The sequence below is a fragment of the Taudactylus pleione genome, unplaced genomic scaffold (assembly GCF_031769625.1).
Source record: "Taudactylus pleione unplaced genomic scaffold, aTauple2 ptg000147l, whole genome shotgun sequence".
Lineage (NCBI taxonomy): Eukaryota > Metazoa > Chordata > Amphibia > Anura > Myobatrachidae > Taudactylus > Taudactylus pleione.
The window spans coordinates 1,342,899-1,363,280 of NW_028284549.1; the positions used below are offsets into that span (position 1 = coordinate 1,342,899).

Consider the following 20,382-nt stretch of genomic DNA (forward strand, 5'->3'; position numbering starts at 1 on the left):
AATGTCTATATTTTTAGAAAAGTCTGTAGCTGAGTAATCCTATGTGGGATTGGCTTTCAGACCAGTCCTGGCGTCATACAGAGCAATTTTTTCTTTCTTTTTCTTTTAACATATTTTAGGTGAAACAGGACACACTGGGCCTGATTCAGAGGCGCTCCCAAAAAGCGAGCGCTCGCTCTGAATCAGGGCGGGCGCTGGTTTTTTTAGTTGCGGCCTCCTGGCTGCTAGCAATGCTGTGGGTGACCACCCACAACTAGTGCGAGCGGCCAGGATGATGGTTGTGATGGTCAAACCATCGCGACCATCGGGCTTGTGACAAGATCTTTGTGGTAGGGTCTCGTGGCCGCAAGCCCCAGAGAGCTTCTGGCTCTAATAGTGCCGGAAGCTCTCCCACTGACATCACTGGTGATGTCAGTGGGGCCGCCCGCAAACGGCAGGCGTTCGCTTGGGAACGCCTCCGTTTGTGAAGCCACTCCCCGGCCACGCCTACAAAACGGGGCAAGCTGTCGATCAACATCGAAAGCCGCCTCTTTTGTAGTGAGCCATGGAGCGAGTGCTTTTTGCGCTCGCTCCGGGGCTCGTGCACGCCGCGCGTGTGCACTGGTCCACCATCGACCCGCTTGCGAGTGCTATGCGTTTGCGAGCGGGTCTGAATCAGGCCCACAGTACACATATCCAAACCACCCTAACATAGAGATGTGTCAACCTACATCTTACCTCCGTGCGCTACAAGTCTTTACGTTCAAATGCGTCTTATTCACAAAGTGAGTGTGCGTCCTATTGACATCTCTTAACGAATAAAATATATTTGACGTTAAAAAGTCGCATGAAAAGATGCTCGGTGCTACCGAGTCATGCCATGGCATGCGCGACTGGAAGGGCTGTTTAACGCGCAAGGAAGTAAGATGTATGTGGACGCATCTGTAAATCACAAATGGAAAAGTGTCTGAACCCTGACAGAGCAGCATAACTACAGTACTATCTAATAGCCCGTCCCTCTAATACCTCATAGGATGTAACAGGGGTGAACTTAGGCTTTCTTTTATGCTGGGAAAACATGCTATTAGTTCTCTCCACATGCTTCTTACATGCCATCAAACTTCTCCACATGCTCCTTACATGCTTTCAAACCTCCACATATTCCCTTTACATATCAATTAGATATTAACATGCCCATACATGTTATCAGAACCCCTTCACGTGCCATTTTATTTATCCACATGCTGTCAAATCCATCCACATGCTATCATACATCCCACACATGCAATCCTACCCCCACATGCCATCAGCCCAACCCTTTTGACAACATACCACCTCCACATGCCAACAGACTACCTTAACATGCCATCAGACTTCCACCACATGTCATCAGACCCCTCTATAGATGTCATTAGGCCATCTCCACATGTCACAAGACTCCTCCACTTACCACCGACCCATTTCACAAACCATCATACTTCTCCAAGTGCCGTCAGACCTCCCCCACATGCTTCTGGTTCAGAGATTGACGCAATGGCGAAATTTACGCAGATTGAACGCTCGTTAGCTATTGAGCATGCGTGTATGCCGCACTTCACACGCACAGCGGTTGCATTGTGACTACGCTCACACAGAGGATTCACTCGCAAAGTGAGTGACAGGTGGACAGCGTCGTTCCGGCTGATGGTGTGGACACCATGATCATCCGACATGAATCCAATCGTGCATTTATGGAGAGGTCCAATCACACCCAACATCCTGCACCTACAAATATCAGGGAGCTATCCAAACGGCATTGGGTCAACATCTGTCCAGGGGTCTTCCGTCCACTTGTGGAATTCGATGCCACTTCGAAGTTGCTGCACTTCACCAGGTTAGAGGGGGTCCTACACGTGGGATGTAGTTAATAGACTGGCAGACTAAATGCCGCTGGTCTATATCCCGACACCAGAAGACCGGCAAGGGACAGAAAATAGGCGTTGAAATACCGACACCTATTTTCATCCCGACGCCGGAGTGATGAAGGACGCCAGACCGATCGAAGTGAGTCCAGCTGTCCCTAGTATATAGCCGCGGGGGGCGGTTAGGTTTAGGCAACCCCGGGGTGACTTAGGCACCCCCCAGGGAGGGTTAGGCTAGGAAAAAAGGGGGGTTAGGCATCCCCCGGGAGGGTGAGGTTTAGGGTGCGGAGGAGGGGGGTTAGGTTTAGGCAACCCTGGGGGGGATATAAGGTTAGGCACCCCTAAGAGAGGGTTAGGGTTAGTGGGGGAGAAGGGAGGGTTAGGTGACTTACCTGCCGCTGTCGGGATTTCCTTCTGTCGGACATTTCAATCCCATTCCCTACATATTACTAGGTCTCTATCCCATTACTTTTGGCACTTCAGTGTATATCTGTTGATTGAGAGCATTTATAATATTTCTATTGTGGTCTGGCAAAAAGATAAAACATCTTTAATAATTCACTACTTAAACTGTGAGTTTCATGGAAATCAGAAAAAAAAAGCTGTTTTAAATTGGGAAAGATTAACAATGGGGCATATTGGACTACAGCCCCAGGTCTCCACATAAAAATAGGCCCATCTATTTCGGATATCGGTGCATTCAGGGTCTATCTGCATACCCTCCCCCTTTTCCCCCCTTGTCTTACTCTCTCTCTATTTTATTTTATGTATTTATTTTTATTTATTTTTTATTTTTTCTTTTTCTTTTTTTCTTTTCTTCTTTCTGAATATTTGGATATTTTTCTATATCATATAGTAGACTATGCTATGTATTAGATTTTTCTGAAGCATTTCAGTTTTGGTATTTGTTTGTTATATATACAGTCCATGTTATGTATTGATTTTCTGTTACAAAAATGTGTTTTTGTTCTGAAAATAAAGAATTTATAAAAAAAAAAAAATAGGCCCATCAGCACGATAGCATGATGACAAGCAGCCGCTAACCTGGCACGTAGTCAGCCTTAAATCATAAATAGTAAAAATGTATTTCTATTTTCCTCACAAATTGATGCAATTTTTTTCTACTTCTATGTAGTTAGGGAGACATTGGAGCTGATACTATAGGGGGTGCACATGCCCACATTGCACTTGGCTCACCCACAGAGCGCTGGGCACAGCTCCTCCCCTACTCAAAATAGGCCCTTGATCTTTTTCAGCCTAAGCTCTAGCTCTGGTTGAAATAGCCCAACTAGCATATCCACAGCCCTCTTCTTGTGACCTCACAGTGAAGGGGGGACTGGGTCGATGAAACATTTTTAATAGGCCGCTATAGGAGATTACAATTTTTTTTATTTCATCAGATCAATTTTACTATTGAGTCTCTTTTGCATATTTCCGTTTGCCCTGAGAACAGATAATATAAATTATGTTTAAAGAAACCTCTTTGCATAATAGCATATTAGTTTGTGAGTGAGTTAATGGGTAAACGAGTTCCCATTTTGGGCTACTATACATATTACCTTACATTGTAGACTTAGTAAAACGGCCATCCAGATAAATGCGTTTGGGAGAGGTGACTAATCAATTTAAGATCACATTTACTAGACATAAGTGCTGTGAAATGAGACACTTAAAAAGGTTAATTGAACGATACTGTTCCAACTGCATGACATTTCATTCATAGCCATCATGCCCCACATAAACTACAAGATATTATAATTGAACAGATCGTCTCATTTCATTGGGGGCTGAAGCAGATTCCAGTGTTTGTTACTACAGTGCAAAGAAGACTGGGGCCCTGATTCAGAGATTGGCGCAGTGCCGATGTTTACGCAGCTGAGCGATGTTTTGCTACAGCACATTCATTTCTTTCCCCCAATACTGATTGTGAAGGAAAAATGAAATAAAAAAAATAAATAGAAAAATTTTAAAAAATACAAAAAAAAAGTTTATTAAATGCAATTTTAATTCACACAAATTATATTTAACAATATTAGATTTTTTTTTTATTTTTTTTTAAGTAATAGTTACATTAACAATACTGGATAAGGTTACAAAAAAAAAATCAACTCCTTTTCCAGATTACGCCTTCAGAACATGCTGATAACAGAACTCATGAGGCAAAAAAAAAGATTTTAATACATATGAAAATTAACGCAATTCAGTTAATTTCTACAGTTCCGGAATTGTTCTGTATTATTACTAATGCAGACAAATAGCACAAAAAAAATGCAATAAAAATCCAATAATAAAAAAAAAATCCAATAACAAGCAATAAAAAATGTGATAACACATATAATACACTTGCAAAAAAAAAAAAATGCGATGAAAACACAAAAAAGCCTTTAAACAGCATTTCATCACAAAAACATCTTTGATACTTGTGGGAGTGACCAGGAAAAGAGGTCCATTGACATGCTGTATGGGAAGTTGTAAGAATTCAATGGGCGGGATGTAATAAAAGGAAAATGCGGCCAAAAATCCGTATTAGTGGCTGCATTTTCCATATGTACCGCGCTCCAATCAGATTCCTCCCAGTGTCCCCCCGTGGTGTGCGCTTCATTCTGCGCATGCGCAGCGTGACTTGTGGGTCAAAACCCAGAAGTCCCTCTATCTCACAAGACAACTCTTATCGGGAGAGCTGTCGTTTGCGATTTTAATCTCATTTCTAGATACACACCGGTATGTACCCGATGCGATGCATAGTATGTACATTACGCCCACTATTTTTTTAGTTCTGGCACCTCTGCTAAATAAAACGTACCACTGCCTTATAATATATCAAGCCTTGGAGAAGTTACTCAAAGCTGCCAATCAGCTACTGACTGTCATTTATCAAGCACAGTCTTTGAAATGACCACTTTATCGCTCTCCAAGGCTTGATACGTCTCCTCTAAACTATCTTTCTATCCACAACACTGTATTTCATATAACAAAGTGGGCTAAACTCTTATGGTAACCTATGATGGGAGTTTAAAGTGCTTCCATCCTCCTGCTTGTGACCCAACTACAATGATTGTTTGGCTAAGGATGTGAATCAGACAGCAGCCCCCCACAATGCTTGATGCAGGTCACCTGTCCCAGTAATTGGATGTAGTCAGGAAGCCGACGGTCTAAATGCCGACCGCCGGCTTCCCGACTGTCTAATCCCGGCAGGGCTCCATACCGATCCCCTGGTAATACCCTCAAAGCATTTCATGATCATGTAAATCACCTTATTTACTAATGATGAGCACAGGCCCTGTAGATGGATTTCTCTATCAGTATCACATTGCTCTTCGCATTCAATAAGGACCTCATTCAGAGTCGGTCATTGCGGCCGCTCGGTCGTATGGAAAAAGGGGCCGGATATGCAAATAGAGCGCTCGCAAGTTGCGTTGTTAAGATGGGATCGTTAGCTGGATGAGCGAGGGGAGGATGCGGCCGTAAGACTAAAAATACGCCCCCTTCTCGTTCCCATTCCACGTCATCTCCGGGCATATAAGGATTAATCGAGACCATCGGAGCTGGTCGTAGAGCTTAAGGTTGATCATACTCTCTCTTAAGCACTACGGTCAAGTCAGTGTAAAAACCTCCCATGTCACATGTGCCATGACACTACTTAGTTAATTATGCACTCCCATAAACCGTATGCACTCCCATAAAAAAGCGTTTGCATAGTCATGCACGCCTGCGTTCGGATCTCCCCTCCCCAGTTCACAAGCACCTTCACCTGTTACCACCCACAAACGCCTCATCCTGTCACTCAAAATAACGACCTGGCCAAGTTGAAGGAGAGAGCAATTTCTGATCGTAATAGCTAGTTTGCGCACGTGCACTGCGAATTTTACGCATGTGCAGTATAGCGAACATCGGTGGCGTACGACCGGCGGCCGCAACGACCGACTCTGAATGAGGTCCTAAGTCTCTATCTATTCTTCACTGATTCCCAGCATCTCAATTTAGACGTATCTGGCACATTTCAACTTTGTTTTGCGGTAAGCTAAAGGATGCTTTTGATATGGTCAACCACAGCCCGTCAAGAGTTGTCTGTGCCATGTTCATTTAGAAAACAGACCTGAACAATTCAGCATATTAGGATAAATGTTACTTGTTGATAAGCCAGCTCTGCCCTCTGCAAATTGCAATGTGTATCTTGCAGCCCTTCGTTTGACGTTGCCCACAAGATCCAGCTGCTTCCAGCGTTAAGGTGCGACTGTATATGAGGGGAAGGTGGTAATGGAAATCTTGGAAGATGATCATAAACTTGAAGCTGCAGAGAGTTCCCCAGGTGTTGGCTAATGATTCTGTATTGTGCGTCCACAAAGAACCATTTATATAGAGATCCCACATGGGGCGTCCACTTAATGGCTTCTCAGTGTCCGTTCATTGTGATTCAGTCTTCTCACTCTTCAGGCGGCTCTGGAAGACGGACACTTGAAGCAATCATTTCTACCCCCTGATACTCAAAAACAAAACCCGTGCATCTCCAGGTAAAATAACAAAGGATAAATAACAATGATATGTAAAAAAACAAAACAAAACTAACGGTGATAGAAGGCTACAAAGTATTTTCTTGTGTTAAAAGATATTACTTTAATGGGCCATCTGCAAATAAGGTTGTTTGTTGACAGGATATTTGAGAAGATTGCACAGAGTTTATCTGTTATCATTATGTTGTTATACGTAATGTAGAGACTTATATTTATATTATATAGTGGACCATATGCTATGTTATGGGTGGGCTGTTTGTACAGTATGTACTTAATGAATATGGTACACACTAAAACATTTTTTTACTTAACGGGCCCTAGACTTGATAATTATAATAATCAGAGCCGTAACTAGACTTTTTGGTGCCCTGTGCCTGAGAGAGCATTGGCGCCCCCCCTCCCCATTTTTAAAATAAGGACATAAGATAATGCACCTGAAAAAGGGCCATGGCCTCATGGGGAAGAGATGGGGGAGGCCAGAAGATGCTGGGGATAAAAGAAGAGGAAGCTACAAGTGAAAATGATAATAAACAGGAAAAGTGACAGGCCCAAACAGCGCCCCCTGCCCTGCGGTGCCCTGTGCCATGGCACTGTTCGCACTACCATAGTTACGGCCCTGATAATAATTTCTTATTGCTGCTATTCATGGTAATAAGATATTCGTGGCAATAAGAAATTAATGATCGCCATAAGGATAGGGGCTCTGAAAGGAGCCTGTCCCTGTAGTGTGTTACTTCACTTGGAGCTGGTCGCACCACTGTGCATACGCCGGTCTCCTAGAAACTCTTGTGGAAAGTATCCCATAGCCAAGCTTTGCAATGTATCACATTCTGTAGCTGGGTAAATTCAGCAAAAAAGCAGCCTATGGAGATTGCTTGTGTGAGCGAAAATGGGGGACCACAGCAGATCTCTTGAATATACCGTACTATGCAAACATTTTAGGTGGGTGTGGAAAAAATGCTGCAAAGTAAGAATGCTTTCAAAAATAGAAATGTTAATAGTTTATTTTTATCAATTAACAAAATGCAAAGTGAATGAACAGAAGAGAAATCTAAATCAAATCAATATTTGGTGTGACCACTCTTTGCCTTCAAAACAGCATAATTGTTTTTAGGTACAGTTGCTCACAGTACAACTGAGAGGTTGTTCCAAATATCTTGGAGAACTAACAACAGAGAGGTCCCTCCTCTCTTGAGCATCCCAGGTCTAGGCTGAAGCCCGGGGCTCTTCCTGGCACCCCTGGCCGGTGGGTGCAGGGATAATAGTGCTAATAATAGATGGGTGCTATTGTTTTTTACAGTGGGACTACAGGTACCAACGTGCCTGCCCTTTGGCACTTGTGGAACTACAAGTGCTAGCAGGCGTCCGGCACCCGTGCCCCTACTGTAAAAGAATTGTAAAAAAAACCACAGTACACACACACTGTAGAAAGTATAATTGTATTACACACTAAACACACTCACACATATCTTATCTTCTGCCCGGTGATCAGTCCACTTGTCCAGTAGAAGAGTTTCCCAATAAATTAAAACATTAACTAATTAAAAATACTCGCCTATCTCCTGGCGCAGGTCAGTCCTCTTACCCAGTAGAGTCCCGGCCCAACAAAACAAAAAAAAAAAGAATAACGCAGACCAGTGCGGACATTGAAGGGTTGTCTGTTTTTCCACATACACCTCTTCCCCGGGAAATGACGGAGCCCTCGTGGTTTCTGTCATTTGCAGGGCCACCAGCCAATCAGAGGCCGCTCTAGAGTAAGCGGCCACTGATTGGCTGTGACCCGCGTGGCTGTTAATTTACAGCCAATCAGCGGCTGCTTAGTGTAAAGTGGCCTCGGATTGGCTGGCGGCTCGGCAACTGACAAAACCCATGAAGTCCCCGTCATTTGCCGGGGAAGAGGTGCATGTGGAAATAAATACATCTCTTCAATGTCCGTGTTACTCATTTTTTTGTTCTGTTCGTCAGGCCGGGACTCTACTGGAAAAGAGGACTTACCTGCGCCAGGAGATAGGTGAGTATTATTTTTTTTATTTTGGGGGGGAAACATCAAAAACCCTTTTCCTAGGTGATATAATAAGTAAATATACTGTACTATTGGCCCTGTTGCTTCTTTCTTCATACTGATTTCTTGTACAAAGCCTACACAAGACCGCCACCCATGTACTGTAAGTGGGACTTCTTCCATGTAGTAATTTGCATGCTTGGGATGCTGTACACGTCCTAAAGCTTAGCAAACCCACACTCTGTGCAATCGTTCTCACATTTGGGTTTCTTTCTAGCAACTCAGCAACATCACATCATCTGAAGCATTTTTTATTTTTTTTTTTCGGTTCTGAAAATACGATTATGACAAGGAAATGCAGAGCCAAGACATCTGCTCCTTCCTTACAGAGGCAGAACTGTGAGATGTAACTAGTAATTAAGAGAGTTCGTCTCTTTTTTCTTTTTTTTTTAAATACACAAAACTTTAAATATTATGCAAATAGTGGGTTACCTACTGCCCCCTGTGGTAATATCACTGTACTGCACAACACAATGTACTAATATTAAGCCTTATCTTTCATACAGGTCAGTCTTACAATCTGTGTGCCCCAGTTTATGGTCTCACACAGTTTATGGTTATCAGTATACACATAAATGACCGGGGAGAGTGCTGTAGAATGTTTGCGGGACTTTATATTTCTTCTCTCTTTCATTCCAGCAATGTACAGGGTGTCCCATAAATGGCTCCAGACTTAAATGTGTTCAATATGTCTCCCATTAACTGTTATACATACTGTAACTCAAGATGGTTTCTCCAGTCTTCCATGACACGACACAATTAAGGGTGTACTTAAAGACATCACTCAGGGTTAAGAAGTAACTAAAAAAGAAGAAATAGTATTTCAGTGATTTAGCCTATGGTTCCAGACTTATGGGACACCCTGCAGATTCTGTCAGGGCTCCTACAGCAATGTAGGATTTACTGGGCATATTCATCTGTGTGCCGCTATTCACAAAGATACTCAATTATTTATTACTGCAATTTATTAATTTATTAACGGAATATCACCGGGGCAGCTACGTAATACTCAGTTGCCTTGGTAATAGTGGCTCAGAGCAGTAAGGTTAACTCACCACTTTGCTTGGGGCAGTTTCAGTTTCGGGCTAGCCTGCCCACACATGTGCAATGGAACTGAAAGCCCAAACTTGGGTTTTCAGTTCCACTTAGCGGACAACTAAAAAAATATTATTATTATGTTAAATGTATATGATAAATGTATGATAAATGATACTCCAGCCAATCAACTCCCAACTGTCACTTTTCAAACAGATGACAGTTGGGGGCTGATTGGCTGAAGCATTTACCATAAGCAACGTGTTTTATCACTCGTTGTGAATGATAAAACTCGTTGATAAATGAGGCCCACTGCCTGTTGCTGGGGAATTTTGTACCATCTTAAAAATGAATCATAATAATGGACCCACCCTTACCATGCCATGAGACTGTCACTGCCTGTCTTACTGACCACTCATTAGTGTCTTCATATTACCAAGCCCATCTCTATTGTTGACAGTCAAGGAAAAATCGATTACTGCCAACAATCTCACACTCATTATGCCCATCCCCGCTCTGCTTTATGGTTTACGGAAAAGCCACGTGTGGTGGTGATGTGGTATTTACAAGCAGCAGGAACAGAAAGATCTACTGAGGATTTGGACAATTCAAGTCACTCCGCATAAGTTTTTTAAGAAGTTGATTTTTGCATTGAAAAAATATGCTACTAGAAGTAGAATCAGTATATTTATATGCACGTGGTAACAGCTCGACAGACTGTGTCACTTATTTAGTTCTGTTTTCAAATTTTGTCTCCATGGCTAACATAATGGTGCAATGCTCTGCTTGCTGGTATATTTTTTGCAACTGTTAACTTACTGAGAGATGTATATATACATACAAAATAATGGTATAAATCAAGTTCATTTGCTGGTCAGATCATTCAGGGCTTGTAGTGTCCTTCTTCCACCTTCAGTGCACGTATGTCCTTGGAGATTGTACGTAATTGTTCTCGGCTTTGCTTAAACTATGCCATAAACTTATTATGCAATTGAAGGTCAGTATGGTTGGTGCAGTGATTAGCATTACTCAGGGGAGTTTCGAGAGAGAACGGGGCCCGTGTGCAGACTCATTTCGGGTCCCCTCCTCCCCGGCAGTCCCGTGGCGCAGCACTGGCAGTAGATTCTGGCTTAGTGCCAGAATCTATGGCGCATGCGCGGGTCTCCGTAAAAATGGACGCTGCCATTTTGCCAGTGATTTTTGCTGCTCTGCCGCACCAGCTCGGACAGGTAAGTATAATACTCTATGGGTGCAGGGTGTGCGATGTGGGACCCCTGGACCCATAGGGAGGCAATCGGGAAGCCGACTGCCTAAATACCGGCAGCCGGCTTCCCGACTGTCTTATCCCGGCAAGGGTGAAATGCCGGGCGTCTAGATGTAGACGCCCGCATTTCCCCGACGCCGGGAGACCGGCGCCTGGCATCACGATCGTAGTGATGCCGTGCGCCGCGAGCGGACAGCCGCGGGGGGGGAGGGTTAGGTTTAGGGCTCCTGGGGGGGACTTAGGGTTAGGCTAGGGGAAGGGAGGGTTGGGGTTAGGCTAGGGGAAGGGAGGGTTAGGGTTAGGCACCCCCGGGGGGGACTTAGGGTTAGGCACCCCCCCGGGGGACTTAGGTTTAGGCAGCGGGGAAGGGGGTGGTTAGGGTTAGGCACTTAGAGGGGGGATTAGGGTTAGGCACTTGGGGGGGAAGTTAGGGTTAGGCACCCAGGAGGGTTAGGGTTAGGGGGGTTAGGTTAGGTTAGTGGATACTTACCTATCCACGATCGGGATTTCCAGCGCTGTCGGGCTTCCGCTGCATCGCACTCTGCTCCTGTCGGGCTGCCGATGACGGGAATCGAACCGCCGTCCATGCGGCTGGCGGTATTTCATACCGATTCCGACCCATATGCACCACACACCCTGCTCCCATTATAGGTACGACCCTGGCATTACTGCCTCACATTGCTGGGTTCAATTCATTACCAAGGCACTATTCGTGTGGAGTTTGTATGTTCTTCCAGTGTTTGGTTGGGTTTCCCGATGTGTTCCGGGTTCCACCCTCCAAAAACGCACTGGTAGGATAATTGGCTTCTGACAAATGATGAACCCTAGTCTGTACGTGTGCCCGTGTGATAAACAGACTGTAGGCTCCACAGGGGCAGGGGCTGATGTGAATGAATGACATATCGTCTGTAAGGCGCTGCAGAACATGTGTGCGCTATATGTAAGTGGTAATAAATAAATAAGATGTGATATTTTAAATAGATTTCCGTTTTCTGGAACCAGCAAAAAGTCATCTTTTGTAGCCAAAATCAGAATCCAGCTTGTTTTCCCACTGTACAATGTGATATATCGGGACTGTTTGCTGTTACCTGTGACTGTACAGATAGCGTACTGTACTTGTTAGTGATTAGCAGTAACCGGACTGTATGTTCTGCATTGTAGGAGGCGCTGATCATGGCCAGCATGGATCATCCCCACTTGGTCCGCTTACTGGGTGTCTGCCTGAGTCCCACTATTCAACTGGTCACCCAACTGATGCCCCACGGGTGCCTGCTGGACTACGTGCATGAACACAAGGACAACATCGGTTCACAGCTCCTTCTCAATTGGTGCGTCCAGATAGCAAAGGTAAGACCATGGCATTTAGATGGTTTCCAAAAACAAAGAGAATCAGAAACAGATTTATTTTTTTAAATGAACTTGGAGAATAAATAGCCCGTTTAGTTCTTCTACATTCTATATAGGCAAATACTAAAGGAACCCCAGAGCCCCCAGTCAGTTTTATGGGCAGCATAACAATGACCTGACTTGTGTATGAGGTATAAGTGGAACCCTCTGATATTGGGCATCATACTGTAAAGAGGAATCAGTCAGCCAAATATGGAATACAATGTTATTCTGAGGGCTGCCGACCCTACTGGACTTTAATAATGGGGCAACTGTGTGTTCGATATGTTTTGTCGACATTCATTATCTGGACCCCATAATATCGACAGGTACAAAATGTTGACAGTGACAAAATGTCAGCAGGTAATAATGATGACATCTCATTTTCAGCCTAACACTCACCCTTAAATTTATAATGTTGACATTTTGTCTGTGTCGGCATTTCAATGCCATGTTTTGTAGTCTCGACGGTGTCGACATTTCAAGCCATTTCAATAATGTGACAGTCGGCATTATGGTGTCGACCTATGCACTGTTTACACTGTGATTGCCGACATAATGACTACATAAAGGCAAATGTAACAAGCTTCCGGCTAAGATAAGGGCAGAGTAGATACATGGCGTCTTTTGCTGCAGGCGCAACTGCGTTTTTATGCTAATTCTGCGGCCGGTGATCTTTCTACTGAGACTGCTGTGGCGCTAATCCATCGCTGTGCATATTAAGACGCACCATTGATGATTGCACCAGCCCTATGTCAGCGCAGATTCTGCGCCTGAACATGACCGCCTGTGTCAGTGCAACCGCGTCCCTAGATGCAGTCGCTGACCACGACACTACCGCATCTGTCTAGCCACCCCCGTTACCCTCCAGAGACGCCCACCGATATTGCATCTCTCTGCATGCAATTTCGATCTGAATCTTAGAGCAATCGGGCGCAGGCGCAGGATGAAAACATTGGCCACGTGTATTTATTGGCAGAATGAATATAAAAACAAGAGTTACTATCATACTTGCCTACATTCCCAAATCGGGCGGTGCTCCTGGCCGCCCGGAAAAGTAGGAAAGTATCCTGGCCGGCCACCCATTCATATACCGCCGGACCCCCATGCAACCCTGCACACACACACCCCTGCAGCGAGTCGCGGGGGCGATGATGTAATTCCAGTGAATCGCTTCATCAGGGCCCCAACCCTGCTTCACAATGGCTGTAATCTCGGCATTGCGTAGCGCTGGTGGGACTATGATGATGCAACTGTGTGGTCATGCCCCCTGTTCCACCGCCAATGCAGCATCATGTCCCTGCCATGTCCCCCTAAAGCCGCACTACGCCCCGCCGCTGTGCTGACCTGTGGGAGGCAGCCAGAATGTCGGCAAGTATGTTACAATGTTACATCTGCTGTCACAGGGGAATCGGTATGTAATGCCGCTGGATGTAATGCCAGCGGACTAAATACCGACACCGGAAGCCCGAACCATCAGAATCCCGACAGGGGCTGGTAAGTGCCCTAACCATGTCCTCTCCCCCCCTATCCCTAAGCCTCCTTTAGTGGTGCCTAACCTTAACCTCCCCCCGGTGGTGTTTAACCCTAACCCCCGGTCCCCTCACCCTAAACCTAACCCTCCCGGGGAGGTGCCTAACCAAAGTTCCCCCCGGGGGTTCCCTAACCCAACCCTCCCCCCCCCCCCTGCGGCTAAACGCTAACACTGCCCAGCTTACCTTCATTTGGGAAGCCGCCTGTCTAGATTCCGGCGTCGGGATCTAGACGGGCGTTGGGATCTTGGTGCCTGTCTTTAGTCCTGCGTCGGGATTTAGACGCCGGGATTTAGTCAGATGGCTTCCCAGCCGTCGGCATTTTGACCGCATCCTGTCACAGGCCCACGTGGCTGTGTACTCTGCTCAGGTGATGAAAACAATTATTTTAGGCCCTGTGCCCAGTGGCTTGGATGCCCGCTTTGGGCTTCCAGTTTCACTTTCACTTAAATGAAAAAAATTGAAGATAGAAAAAAAAAAATTAAAGAGTAAAGTATTTCTTTCCTGTTAGGTTCTTACGCTATTGCCATGGTGAGATAGCGGTAGCAGGACAGCGGCAGTACTTGTCTTGTACCCAGCGAAAGCTACAGGACGGGTGCGGGGCTTTATTAAATAAGGTTTAGTAGCAAGGTTCTTACCCTATAATAAATCTGCCAGAGGGAAGGTTCTGAACAGATATGAAAGCCCTGAATAATACTGTATGTTTGTGATTGTATACACAAGTGTCTCCAAAGCTGTCACAGCCAGAGTCCTTTAATGCCATGCTGTAATAGACTGTACGTATTTACAGTTACACAAGACAACGGGATGAGCCACTTTAAATTCAGATGGCCCCAATGTTATGCTAACGGCGTTTGGCTCCTTCTTAGAAGTGGTTCATGATAATAAAGATGAGTTTTAGGGTAATAAAATAAAGATTATGACATAGTTATGCAGAATAATAAATAGTAGCTAAAGACCCATATGTTGCCAGACTAAGGAGCGGTTATGGCTTGACAGCTGTGGTTACTGTGTACAGAATGGTAGGGCAGCCACAGGCAGGCTCAGGAGCCTTTAGGTGGGAAATTGTCTGAAATTTCCTTTTCTCATTACATTACAATAAAAGCGACAAGCTGAGACTTGTTTACACGATCAGATCAAATACAACCAGCGTGACATCTCTGTCTTGTCTGCGATCTGGGAGCCCGGCCCCCTCGGTGAAATCCCAGTATGTTCCAGCCTGTTTCCTGAGATACCGAGGCTGCGTCTTGGGAAAGTGCTCTGAGATTCTCAGCGGCGCCTGTAATAAAACAGTATGGGAGCTAATTAAATATTGATTTTCGAAAGCTACTTATCCAACAACTGCAGTATACACACAATAAATCTAATTCCGCTGTGCTTAACACTAAGTATTTAGACTCTTGTTTTGTGGTAAATTAAGCGTGTTAACTCTTCCTGTGTTAAAAGAAACACATATTCCACAAAATCAGAAGAAAAAAAAGTGTTTATTTTTTTTTTCATTGGCAAATAGATGAGGCATTCTAGGCAGTATAGAACTACAACTCCCAGCAGCCGTATTGCTGCAGCTGGCCCGTCATGGTGGGTGTATGATTTTTGTATCCTGGACATTAATTCTGATAGTGACCAATCCTTGAAGTATACGAGGATCTGAGGCTGCAGTTCAATAATCAGAGCGCAGGCGTGAAGGTAGTATGTAGCTGTGAGAGAATGGATCTTTACAATGCAATGTTAATGCCTGTAATTACTGCGGATGAGTACATCTAATCTTTATACTGAGACGTCCCCTAATCATGTTTATACACAGAATTGATTTCCACTTTTAGGCAACTTTATTTTATTGGCTTGTCCTGTGCCCTCCAGCAACTTTTACTAAATTCATTGCTTTATCTTTCTGCCTTTCTTCGGGGTATATTTACTAAAGTGCAGGTTTATAGAAGTGGAGGGGTTGCCCATAGCCACCAATCAGATTCTACTTATCATTTATCTTGTACCTTCTAGAAGATAAGAGCTAGAATCTGATTTGTTGCTATGGGCAACACCTCCCCTTTACTAAACCCGCACTGTAGTGAATATACCCCTTAGTTTCTTTATATATCAAGGCTGTTACATTATGCAGCAAAGTTTCCTCTATTTTAATGATCCTGTTGTATATCACAGAGGTGCTTTAAGGAAACAGTTGGGCAACTATTTTAGCGAAATGGTTTTAATTAATCCTAATATTAATATTAGTGTTGCAGAGGCAGCGCTCAGCTGCCGAATCGGGTTAGAGTCTGTGGGGTCTATCCTTGGATGGATATAAAGTGAACGGAGATATAGTACCAGCCAATCAGCTCCTAGCTGCCATGCCACAGGCTGTGTTTGAAACATGACAGTTAGGAGCTGGTTGGCTGGTACTTTATCTCCATCCAAGGCTTAGTAAATAGGCCCCTATTTCTTCTGGTGAAAGGTTGGTGACCCACCCGGGAGGGTTCCACTCACTTCTCCGAAATTCAGGGTTTTGGTAGTTTTGCCGTCGGGTTTGACTTCAGTAAATGGTCAGTTTGCAAAAAAAAAAGTACCAAAGACCCCCAAACCGACCTTTATTAAAATGTACCCCCTTCTCTCACCACTGTACCAGACCCTCCAACTATACCGATTTGGCCGGTACAGTACCGTTTTTTAATGGTCTGTACCGGCAAAACAGGGGCTGTACCGATGTACCGGATGAGTGCAATCTCCTGAATACTATAGCAGCACTGCAGGGACACAGACTCCCGCAGCGCTGCTGAATGACAGGTGGCTCCGTCCTCCGTGGTTCTTGGCAATCTGCACTGACTCTGACATAATGACCCACAAGCGCCAGCTGCCTCCAGTCTTCAGTACCCGTGGACACACCCCCTTTATAGATTACCACGCCCCCTTTATCTGTGGCCACGCCCCTGTACCGGCTTTCAACTCAGAGATGTTGGAGGGTATGCCGTACATGAAGGGACTCTGGGGTAAAATGTATTGAATCTTTTCAAGACTGGAGAAGTAGAGGTGTTGCCAATAGCAACCAATCAGCTGCCAGCTATCATTTATCAAGTACATTCTATAAAATGACAGGTAGAAGCTGATTGGTCTCTATGGGCAACGCCTCCTTTTGTTCACTTATCAACTTTTTTTTAGAAGGTTTGAAAAGTATTATTCTTACATATTTCTACATACTTTTTACACTTACAATAGCCTACTTACAGTACAGTATGTAGAGTGATGTTTTCCTTGTTTTGGGTGTTACATAGCATGGTAATTAGTACATATGCTCCTGCCTGTGCTCCTTATCCTGTCTGCTGCACAGTTGCCGATGGCAGTAATTGCAGTTTTCAGTACTCACTGCTTCCAAGCAGAGATGATAGGAATGTGTTTTGTGAATGATCTCTTCCCTGTTGTGTGCTGGGATTATATTAACACAACGCTGCAGTCAGTCTTCCTGAAGATGTAATTATATTACATAAACACCAGGGAGGCCATGGTGGTATCATTCCCTGACCTTTATGCTTCTGCCCCACACCTGTAATGTTCATTAGTATTGTGAATATAAACACGTCAGTGATCGCACCCCTCATCTGTCATCCTGCAGGTTTCACAGTGGAAGTGGCTGATTCAGTTTCTCAAAGGCGCGAAGCTATAGCGACATCGATTCAGTGTTGTACGCAAACCCGATGATTTGCGTACAACACCTATTGTGAGAGACCTGTACTGCACATGTGCAGGTCGCGCTCTGCGCCCATTTGGGGGCGGGGAGTGGATGGGCTTGCCCCCTTTCCAGTACATGGGGGTGTCACCCCCACAGACCCGAGGCCAGGGTCTTCGTCTTCCAAAGTAGACTTCCTGGAGATGCAAGGGGCAATCTCAGTGTTACACAGATGGCTGATGGTCTTGCAGGTGATCCGATCGGATCTGCGATGCTGTCATTCGTTATCTATTTATGGTTGAACCACCAATCGCAAAATGCTGCAAATAGCGCATATTTGAATAGGAACGGGGCCAAATGACGAGATTATCATAGCATTGCATTACTGAGCCCCGTCCCCTCAGCACAGACCGTGATTCAAGGTATTATTCTCCCATTCCTGCCCTCTTCACTAGGAAGCAGCTCGGGAAGTGCTGGACACGCCCCCCAGAGTGACGAGCAAAGGGCGTGTGATGTGCAGCCACGCCCCCCAATGGGACATGCAACAGGAGCATGTGACAAGACCAATCATGGTTACATTTTAATGCCCGTCCAGCCCAGCCAATACATGTACCACCCTCTCTGCCCCTTTCTGTAAAAATAAAAATAAAATAATAAAGAATAAAAAGGCATGAAATGGAAAATGTAAGTAGACATATTGAAATAACGAGCATCCTGTCTTCGTTTAAGCTCATTAATTAAAGTAGGCAAGCTGCAGGTTTAGTTAGCTGCTAAGTGATAGATATTCTAAGCAGGAGCTAGCAGAATTGCATCTATGATCTGTAGACGTACTCGCGCCTGCTTTCCACTGTGTCTACACAACGTATAGTTCCAGTCTATGAATAGCGGTGTACAGTATCTGTAATGGGTGCAGAGCCTCTGAGCCAAAGTACACTGCTCACCCTGCACCCATTGGCTATACTCAGCTTTCAGCTAGAGCTGCAAAAATCACTGGGAGAAGTGCAGCAAGGGAGAAGTCTCCGGTAAGATGGTGCTGGCACCATTTTCCCTGAGATATGCGCCTGCGTGTAGACTCTAGCACAGCACCACAGCATGCTCCAACGCAATGTGTGGTGCCCACATGGAGCCTGCGTACGCCCCCCCCCCCCCTTCCTTTGATAAAAACGCCCATGGATCTAAATCAAGCATAATAATAGACATGGCAAGATATTATATATGTGAAATGTGCCTCCATATGACTCAAGTTCATACATCAAACTTGTTTGCACAAACTGGTATCTTCAGTATCTGTTCTTGGTACAGTGTAGGGGAAGCAGTCGGGAAGCCAACGCACGAAATCCCGACCGCCGGCTTCCCGACTGTCTAATACCGGGAAGTGTCTAATGACAGTCGTCGAAATCCCGACGCCTGTCATTAGACCTACACCGGGAGCCCGACACCCAGCTTACCGATCAAAGGTAAACTGGGCGCAGGGCGCGGACAGCCGCAGGGGGGAGGGTTAGGTTAGGGGCTCCCGGGGAGGACTTAGGGTTAGGAACCTCCCCGGGAGGGTTAGGGTTAGTCTAGGGGAAGGGGGGGTTAGGGTTAGGCACCACCCCTGGGGGGAGGTTAGGGTTAGGCATTTGGGTGGAAAGTTAGGGTTAGGCACCCCTAAGGGAGGGTTAGGGTTAGTGGCGGGAATTAGGTTAGCGATACTTACAAAAAAGGACGATCGGGATTTTAATCTCTGCCGGGTTGCTGCTGTCGGGATTAAATCATACCGATCAGGGCCGTAGCTAGGGTAGTGCGGCCGGTGCCATGGCACAGGGCACCACAGGTCAGGGGGCGCTGTTTGGGCCTGTCAAATTTCTGTTTATTATCATTCTTGCTTGTAGCTTCCTCTTATTTCATCCCCAGCATCTCCCGGCCTCTCCTATCTCTTCCCTGGCCCTTCCCCATGAAGCCACGGCCCTTTTTTGGGTGCATTATGTCCCTTTGAGTAATGAGGGGGGCGCCAATGCTCTTTCTGGCACAAGGCACCAAAAAGTCCAGTTACGGCTCTGCTACCGATGACGGCCAGCGGTAAATCATACCGATTCCCTGTGTAGAGTAGTGGTAACTCACTAGAATTTCTACAAGGGCCACTAATAGCTGCTAGACACAAAACGCTCCGAGGAGACTGCGCGACAGTACTGTACAATCACATGAGGCTAATAACTTTCTTCAGAGCCGCCACAAAGGCCGCGTAGTGAGCCCAGCTGGTTTTAGAGTAAAATCGTTCAGAGGACAATGCAGATGGCGATAAATGGGCACCAATCAGAAACACATTAAGAACGTTGGCCCTACCTACAGTATTTTTTCTCTTTTTCACAGAGACACAAGAGTGGGGGGGAGACGTGTGTGGTTGTTACAGCATATAGATCTCGTTTTATGGAGCTTAGAATCTCATTTCATAATAGTAGGAAGTCATCCGGCCATGATCAAGAGAGGCCGCTGCTGAGTCTCAAACCATATTTCCTAACTCAGATGACAATAGATTAATGACCGGGCTTGTCCCTCTGCTCCACTTTGTGCAGCTCAGGAGCTGTCACTGTTATATAACAATGAGTAATTGCTATTTTAACACAGCTGCTGGCAACAAGTGAAATGTTTAAACACACAGCGCAGAGCTCTGGCTGCAGGGGGTGTGAGTGTGATTCTTCTTGGCCCAGCAAATCGCTGGTGTTCACCACACAAGTGCAGGACTGCTTTGTCGCAGAGCTGTCCTTACATATTAAGGCGCTGATGACTCAATTGTTGTCCCCTCGCAGCGGAATTTCAATGAAATGACACCACTTGGCACCCCCTGCAAATGGCTCGGGTATCCCAGCGTACTGAACTAGACCTCAATCACAGTGGATGAATACGATTTTTAATTTCTCCAGGATATGGGAGTCTCCATATTTCGCCCCCTTCAGTTCCACCTTTGAATAATTATTGACCAATTAATTTAATCATTCAAAAAAATGAATAATAAATAACCAATCATTTTCAATGTTATTGTTAAAGTGTACCCATGGACCTGTTTAATATGAGCCTGGA

General features: G+C 45.2%; 1 protein-coding gene across 3 annotated transcripts in view; it reads left to right on the forward strand.

Annotated features, from left to right (window-relative positions):
* ERBB4 (erb-b2 receptor tyrosine kinase 4) overlaps positions 1-20,382 on the forward strand; it is a 1,059,049-nt gene that overhangs the window by 935,644 nt on the left and 103,023 nt on the right. For all 3 annotated transcript variants that reach the window (XM_088474081.1, XM_088474078.1, XM_088474079.1), the window contains one exon: positions 11,914-12,099. In XM_088474081.1, coding sequence (XP_088330207.1) covers positions 11,914-12,099 — 186 coding nt within the window. The remainder of the gene's footprint in view (positions 1-11,913; positions 12,100-20,382) is intronic.